This window comes from Sinocyclocheilus grahami, unplaced genomic scaffold (assembly GCF_001515645.1).
Source record: "Sinocyclocheilus grahami isolate Dianchi unplaced genomic scaffold, SAMN03320097.WGS_v1.1 scaffold1918.1, whole genome shotgun sequence".
In the NCBI taxonomy this organism is placed as follows: domain Eukaryota; kingdom Metazoa; phylum Chordata; class Actinopteri; order Cypriniformes; family Cyprinidae; genus Sinocyclocheilus; species Sinocyclocheilus grahami.
The window spans coordinates 23,822-32,238 of NW_015507097.1; the positions used below are offsets into that span (position 1 = coordinate 23,822).

Below are 8,417 nucleotides of genomic sequence, written 5' to 3' on the forward strand. Positions count from 1 at the left end.
CTATGTTTTTTGACCATGTTTATTAATAAAAGCTTGCATATGGATCCGCATGCCTCTCGTCTCCGTTACAAAACCCTTAAAAAAGGTGTTTCAGAGTTATTTACCCTACTGTTAGTGATGTGCTCTTTACACACTAAAAACAAACATCCTCAAGTTTTGTTCAAACTTTTCCCACAAGGTAAAAAATCTTTCCAAAAATCCTGTAAACAAATATCTGTTTTGTCCGGTAACAGAACAACTAGTCAGCAAAATGGTCTAATACCCAAAACCTGTTAACAGCAAGTCTTGGCTGGTACCCAAAACCAGTGTTTGTCCGGTACCCAAAACTGTATTAACAATCTTCTATCCACCAAGAAGTTGACTGAGAAAAGACAGTGAAGAGCAGAAGCAAGAGACAAAGTGATGATGATAAAAAAAAACTAGAGTTTATTGAATAATCTTAATTGTGTACGTTTCAATGCTCAGACTTCGTCTGACCAGCACAAATCCAACAACCAGTGTTATACCAAAATGCTTCACAACCTGCCATAAACCTTGAATTTCAATGAGCATTCCCTCTTATCTCTTATTCATGAAGACATACAGCCCTTGAAACACACAGCCATAGGACTAAACAATGGAAAAAATTATATTAAAAAAACTAATAAAAATGACTAATCAATGAATACATCAATGAAATTAGTATATAAATGGTTATAATGATTATTATAAATGATTATATGATTGAATGGAATAATAAAATGATTAAATTATTATATGAACAAATGCATGAAGAATAAATGAAAGTAACTAAACCACAACACAAATGTATGATTGCTCTCCTGAAGCAAAACACACAGTTTGAGGATCCTTAGATCCTTCACACAGAATTGTGCTTTGTGAAAATAACGAAATAGTGAAAAACATGAGTGAAAATCAATTTATGCAAAAGTTTATTTATTATTATTATTTATTTATTTATGGCATATAGCCATTAAAAGTTATTTAGGTTGTTCATACACTTATTCCAGTTTCAACAGCATCACTTGTTGTGTCATAATTTGTATCATGTTAATTACCACACACAAATAATAATAATAATGATAATAAATAAAAATAATTTTGATTCATACCTCAATTAAAAAATAAAAATGGAAATTGAACAGTCCACCTTGAACTACTAAGGTTGAGGACTTTACAATTTACAAAGACAAAAGAATAATACTGATTTCATACCATAGCAAAGGAAATAATTTCTCATCTATCCAACATCAAATTAAATTAAATCATATCTTCTCATATCACATCTCAACAAAAACAAGGTTGCTGAGAAAATTGCTGGTCTCTGTTGCACTCAAGGTGTTGTGAAATGAGACTGTGTGCACACCCTGCTGACTGTCTTCTTGACTCCCATAGGTTTTATCGACACTATAAGCTTGTTCCATCAATATTTTTCTGTTAAAAGACAAGATTTCACATGTCATCTGAAATGCACTTCATCTTATTCAATAAAAGAAAGGAAATGATAGGAAATTAATCCATGACATGGAGGTTTTGAGATGCATTTGAAAAGATCCTAATTTTAATTTACAAAATCCACATTTTTGTACTGCGCTTACTTTTTTGTTCCTTAGTGAAAGTGATGTGTGAGTACACAAGACTGCCAGCAATGCTATAGGGGAAAAAGTTAAGAAAAGCTATATTTATAGAACAGCTGAAGGAAATATCAAAGAAATGTTCATGGCCATTCTCAGGAAACACAAAAAAGTGACCACTTTTTTTTTTAACGAGTGGGTTATACACATAGACTGTATAAAAACATGGACGTAGTGTCCGTGACGTTACCCGTAGGTTTCTGAAGAGCATTTTTGAAGCCTAAATTAGGCAGAGCCGGCCGTCGCCATCTTGGCAGCGTGTCAATCTCGGATAATCGGAAATGGGCAAAGAGGCAGGGCGTGGGTAGAGCTGAGGTGACTGGTTGCTGAAACCACGCCCTAGCTTGACGGTGGTGACAGCAGTGGCAATCCATCTGCCACTTAAGTGGACACACTTTTAATTATGCAGATCTTTAAAGCTTAATAGAATTTAAACGGATGAGTTATAAAAAAATTCACCCCCTCATAGTTGTCATGAAGGACAAAATTAGCTAGACCAAAACAACTTTTTGTACCAGGTTGTAAACATATTTTTTTCTGCTGTAAAGTTGGGCATTTTAACATGGGAGGTCTATGGGAATGAATCCTTTTTGGAGCCAGTCTCTAGCGGCCAGTCGATGAATTGCAGTTTAAGTTACTTCCGTGTTGGTTTCAAGAGAGAGACGGGAAGGTTGTCGCTTGGTTATACAGAACTTTTTTAATTCTACCTAAATTTTGATTTTATTTACATTTCAGTACTCTAATGTTTTTCCTCTATATTCTTGTGTTTTCTGAGAAAATCCACATTTGTTTGCACCTTGATCATTCTGACATGAGTAAATAACATCACATTTTATGGTTTCTTTTACAGTCTTTTACTAAGAATGTCCCAGTAATGTGGGCTATCTTCACTTTCATTTTAAAATGGACCTTTTTACCTGATGTTTAGGCCGATAAAATTCACCCAAGTAAAGATATAATCTCCACCAAACACCATCCCGATGTATGTCACTAAGATATTCTGTTGGGTTGGTTAAAGGAAACAAAGTAAAGTTTTAATTGATTTAATTTAATTTAATTTAATTTGATTTAATGTTAATTACCGACCTTGATACAGCCGACAATGGTAGTCGTCAAAGCAGAGTTATAATGGGTGCATAACATAATTGAGTACATGAGCATAAACCTGCCAAAATAACCAATGATATTATAATCATTAGAACAAGAGAAAAAAAGAATATGAATTTTTTACATCTCAAAAATTTACACAATTCATCTTTAAGTAGTCTTAAGAAACTTAAGCTTAAGTACAGAAAAAGATTGAAAATATCAGGCTCACCCCATGACACATGATAACACAAACTGAATCACAAAGAAAATGTCAGCCCAATCATCATACTCCAAAGCCTGAAAATTCACAAGAGAATTTATTTATTTTATCAAATGTACATTTATTATTTTATCAAATGTACATTTTAATTTATGTAAAGTCAATCAAATTTCAGATTAAATTTTCCATCTGATCGGAAATGGGCAAAGAGGCAGGACGTGGGTAGAGCTGAGGTGACTGGTTGCTGAAACCACGCCCTAGCTTGACGGTGGTGACAGCAGTGGCAATCCATCTGCCACTTAAGTGGCCACACTTTTAATTATGCAGATCTTTAAAGCTTAATAGAATTTAAACGGATGAGTTATAAAAAAATTCACCCCCTCATAGTTGTCATGAAGGACAAAATTAGCTAGACCAAAACAACTTTTTGTACCAGGTTGTAAACATATTTTTTTCTGCTGTAAAGTTGGGCATTTTAACATGGGAGGTCTATGGGAATGAATCCTTTTTGGAGCCAGTCTCTAGCGGCCAGTCGATGAATTGCAGTTTAAGTTACTTCCGTGTTGGTTTCAAGAGAGAGACGGGAAGGTTGTCGCTTGGTTATACAGAACTTTTTTAATTCTACCTAAATTTTGATTTTATTTACATTTCAGTACTCTAATGTTTTTCCTCTATATTCTTGTGTTTTCTGAGAAAATCCACATTTGTTTGCACCTTGATCATTCTGACATGAGTAAATAACATCACATTTTATGGTTTCTTTTACAGTCTTTTACTAAGAATGTCCCAGTAATGTGGGCTATCTTCACTTTCATTTTAAAATGGACCTTTTTACCTGATGTTTAGGCCGATAAAATTCACCCAAGTAAAGATATAATCTCCACCAAACACCATCCCGATGTATGTCACTAAGATATTCTGTTGGGTTGGTTAAAGGAAACAAAGTAAAGTTTTAATTGATTTAATTTAATTTAATTTAATTTGATTTAATGTTAATTACCGACCTTGATACAGCCGACAATGGTAGTCGTCAAAGCAGAGTTATAATGGGTGCATAACATAATTGAGTACATGAGCATAAACCTGCCAAAATAACCAATGATATTATAATCATTAGAACAAGAGAAAAAAAGAATATGAATTTTTTACATCTCAAAAATTTACACAATTCATCTTTAAGTAGTCTTAAGAAACTTAAGCTTAAGTACAGAAAAAGATTGAAAATATCAGGCTCACCCCATGACACATGATAACACAAACTGAATCACAAAGAAAATGTCAGCCCAATCATCATACTCCAAAGCCTGAAAATTCACAAGAGAATTTATTTATTTTATCAAATGTACATTTATTATTTTATCAAATGTACATTTTAATTTATGTAAAGTCAATCAAATTTCAGATTAAATTTTCCATCTGTTCTTAATTTTTTCAAAACATTTAAGTGTCATAATATTTTTTATTAAAATTCTTACCTTCTTAATGTCTCCAGTTAAGTATGCTAAAATCATAGTGGGAATAATCATGAATAAAGCATTGTAATAGAGCAGCCCATATTTTCCCAGCTCCTGAAATGCAGGGAGAAAAAAAAATCTTTAAACTAAATATGGGTTAAAACAAGCATGTCAGGTTAGCAGGTCTCTGTTAAAATCTGCTTTCAGCTCAGCTCATACATGAGCCTAAACACCAAGTGAAGCTAGCAAGAAGCAGCATATAAGTAAAAACTAAAGGTGACTAAATGTACAGAAACCATTTTTTCTTTTTACTAATGAAACTCTTGTGTCTAAATGTTTTATACAAAAAGGCAGTGGGCCAAACTTTTTCTAAAAAGGAAAAACTAATGAAGCTTTTGGATTTGAAGGCTTGTGTGCAAAACTGTGCATGCTGATGAAACCTGGCACATTTGCAGGTATGTGAAACAAAGACAACAGGACCTTTGGTGCACACACTCTTGCATTTGTGTGGATGTGTCAAGCATAAACCAGGTTTATGAGTTAAATTACCTTGGAGTCCAGTTTTTGTTTCATATAAGCCCCATTAGCAGCAGTCAGAATGTTGTTAAGTGTAATGAACACATATCCGTAGAGGTCAAAAGCTAAATCCGTACTGTGAAAGTCAAATGAAGGCAAATTAATTGAAGATAGATTTTTTTTTAAAAAGTAGAGAAAACTAGATAAAATAGTCACACAAAACTGATGTCAGCTTGAGAAAGCCTGACAAGAAAGTTTCAAGTAGTTTTAAAATTCTGAAGTTTGAATTAGTAGTTAGAAAAGCTTAAAGTTGAAGATCTTAAGGTCATGCCGTCTTTCAAGACAGACAGTGAGACAGACAGACAGACAATACATAGATAGATAGATAGACAGACAGACAGACAGACAGACAGACAATTTGCCAATCAAAATCAAAGCCAATCAGAGTAGTGTATGGGCGGGCTCTTTCCGTAAGTGCACTGCACTCGCAACAAAATAGATAAGTAACTACCGTATTGACCCGAATATAAGACAATGTTTTTTTCTTGGAAATACATCTGAAAAAACGCGATCGTCTTATATTCAGGGTCTAGACTTTGACATGTCAATAATACACCCACAACAATAGGTGGCGCCAAATACGCATAAAATGAGTGTGCCATGAAATACGTAATGTAATGCGTGTTGTTAAATATCGCGAGTAAAAACAAAGGAAAAAGAAAACCTTACAGCTGCACGAGTCGTGACTGATGGGACCAAACTCCCTTTGTGATTTTAAAACGTAAGACAGTACCCAGTTTTGAAGACTACAGTACGATTTAACTTCTAAGATTTTGGTAGGCTACTATTAGATGGATAGCCTAAATGTCCTAATTCATGTTTTTTTTTTTTATGGTATATCAAAAAGTGTATATATTTTTAAATGTGATTGTTGGTACATTTGACCAGTTTTTACCATACTTTCAAAACAAAAATTAAAATAGGAAAAATATGCAATATGAAAATAATTGAAGACAAAATGTGTTCTACTGAGAAAAAACAAGATTTGGTTTTTAAAAAGCCTTTTTCCAAAAGGTACATCTGGAAAAAGGGGAGTCATCTTATAATCAGGGTCGTCTTATATTCGGGCCAATACGGTAATATAATTCCTAATTATACTATGGGGCTGTTGAATGCTTGAATCTGATTGGTTGGCGAACATTCTAAGGTGTGCAATTATTTACAGGGAAACACTACTAAAGTAGTTCCAGGCAGGTCTTGACCGCAGTACATGTCCATATAACTTTGCCAAATAGAAATATTAGCTAGATTAGACAAATTAAAAAATAATAGATAGAATAGAAGCTTTCATTTACATTTAATTTTAGCAGACACTTTTATCCAAAGCGATTTACAAATGAGGACAATAGAAGCAATCCAGGGCCATTTCTAGCCATTTTGACGCCCTAGGTAAAATCCAAATTGGTGCCCCCACCCCCACCCAAATAAATTGCATTACATTTGGATTTGGATACATGTTAATATATTATCAATAAGTACTTTTTGTCTTTAAATTATATAATTATATAGTCTTAAAAAAGTGTTATTTGCCAAAGCACTGACAGAACCCATTTTGTGCCTCTTTGGGACGGCGCTATAATGCACCGTTGACTTGCAGAACTCAAGCTTCTGGAGGGCACATAAGTCTGAAGTAGTGAATTTAGGTAAAGGGGTGCAGAGCCAGTGGTTGTTTTGTAGGCAAGCATCAATGCCAACAGTTTATTAAGCTTATGAGTTTAATTGGCTTCAGGGTGTTTTCATTTTAATTTTTGACAGTTGGAGTTTGAGTAGTCTTGGCTCATTTGAACATTTCACCAGTGTAAAGGCCTGTTCACACCAAGGACGATAACTATAAAGATAACGATAAAGATATAGTTCTAATCGTTCTCAATATTAAAGAATAGCAGAGTCCACACCACAGCTATAACAATAAAGGCACAGAGAAATGATATAGTTGGAATCACTTTCAAAACGATTTTTTCCAGCTGATGCCTCTTTGGGACGGCGCTATAATGCACCGTTGACTTGCAGAACTCAAGCTTCTGGAGGGCACATAAGTCTGAAGTAGTGAATTTAGGTAAATAAATAAACAGACGATATTGTCTGCTGGTGTGGACGCTAATATACACTGAACAAAATTATAAATGCAACACTTTTGTTTTTGCCCCCATTTTTCATGAGCTGAACTCAAAGATCTAAGACTTTTTCTATGTACACAAAAGGCCTATTTCTCTCAAATATTGTTCACAAATCTGTCTAAATCTGTGTTAGTGAGCACTTCTCCTTTGCCGGGATAATCCATCCACCTCACAGGTGTGGCAACCACAGCTATAACAATAAAGGCACAGAGAAATGATATAGTTGGAATCACTTTCAAAACGATTTTTTCCAGCTGATGAACAATAAAAACACTGACAGCCAATCAGAATCAATCCTGCTATAATGAGCTCGAGCATTTAAAACGGCAGACGAGTGTGCGCTTGGAATAAACAGACGATATTGTCTGCTGGTGTGGATGCTAATATACACTGAACAAAATTATAAATGCAACACTTTTGTTTTTGCCCCCATTTTTCATGAGCTGAACTCAAAGATCTAAGACTTTTTCTATGTACACAAAAGGCCTATTTCTCTCAAATATTGTTCACAAATCTGTCTAAATCTGTGTTAGTGAGCACTTCTCCTTTGCCGGGATAATCCATCCACCTCACAGGTGTGGCATATCAAGATGCTAATTAGACAGCATGATTATTGCACAGGTGTGCCTTAGGCTGGCCACAATAAAAGGCCACTCTAAAATGTGCAGTTTTATAACACAGCACAATGCCACAGATGTCGCAAGATTTGAGCGAGAGTGCAATTGGCATGCTGACTGCAGAAATGTCCACCAGAGCTGTTGTGAATTGAATGTTAATTTCTCTACCTTAAGCCGTCTCCAAAGGCGTTTCAAAGAATTTGGCAGTACATCCAACAATCGCACAGACCACGTGTAACCACACCAGCCCAAGACCTCCACATCCAGCATCTTCACCTCCAAGATCATCTGAGACCAGCCACCCGGACAGCTGCTGCAACAATCGGTTTGCATAACCAAAGAATTTCTGCACAAACTGTCAGAAACCGTTTCAGGGAAGCTCATCTGCATGCTCGTCGTCCTCATGGGGGTCTCAACCTGACTGCAGTTCGTCGTCGTAACCGACTTGAGTGGGCAAATGCTCCCATTCGATGGCGTCTGGCACTTTGGAGAGGAGTTCTCTTTACGGATGAATCCCGGTTTTCACTGTACAGGGCAGATGGCAGACAGTGTGTATGGCGTCATGTGGGTGAGCGGTTTGCTGATGTCAACGTTGTGGATCGAGTGGCCCATGGTGGCGGTGGGGTTATGGTATGGGCAGACGTATGTTATGGACAACGAACACAGGTGCATTTTATTGATGGCATTTTGAATGCACAGAGATACCGTGA

At 35.6% G+C, this 8,417-nt stretch overlaps 1 protein-coding gene across 3 annotated transcripts in view; it reads right to left on the reverse strand.

Moving 5' to 3' along the window:
- Positions 1–402: 402 nt before the first annotated feature.
- The window catches only part of slc35d1b (solute carrier family 35 member D1b), a 52,528-nt gene continuing 44,513 nt past the window's right edge, over positions 403–8,417 (reverse strand). For all 3 annotated transcript variants that reach the window (XM_016259766.1, XM_016259765.1, XM_016259764.1), the window contains exons 7-13: positions 4,947–5,049; positions 4,419–4,511; positions 4,180–4,247; positions 3,948–4,026; positions 3,779–3,861; positions 1,599–1,651; positions 403–1,434 (exon numbers count right to left, since the gene is read on the reverse strand). In XM_016259766.1, coding sequence (XP_016115252.1) covers positions 1,424–1,434; positions 1,599–1,651; positions 3,779–3,861; positions 3,948–4,026; positions 4,180–4,247; positions 4,419–4,511; positions 4,947–5,049 — 490 coding nt within the window. In that variant the 3' untranslated portion in view covers positions 403–1,423. The remainder of the gene's footprint in view (positions 1,435–1,598; positions 1,652–3,778; positions 3,862–3,947; positions 4,027–4,179; positions 4,248–4,418; positions 4,512–4,946; positions 5,050–8,417) is intronic.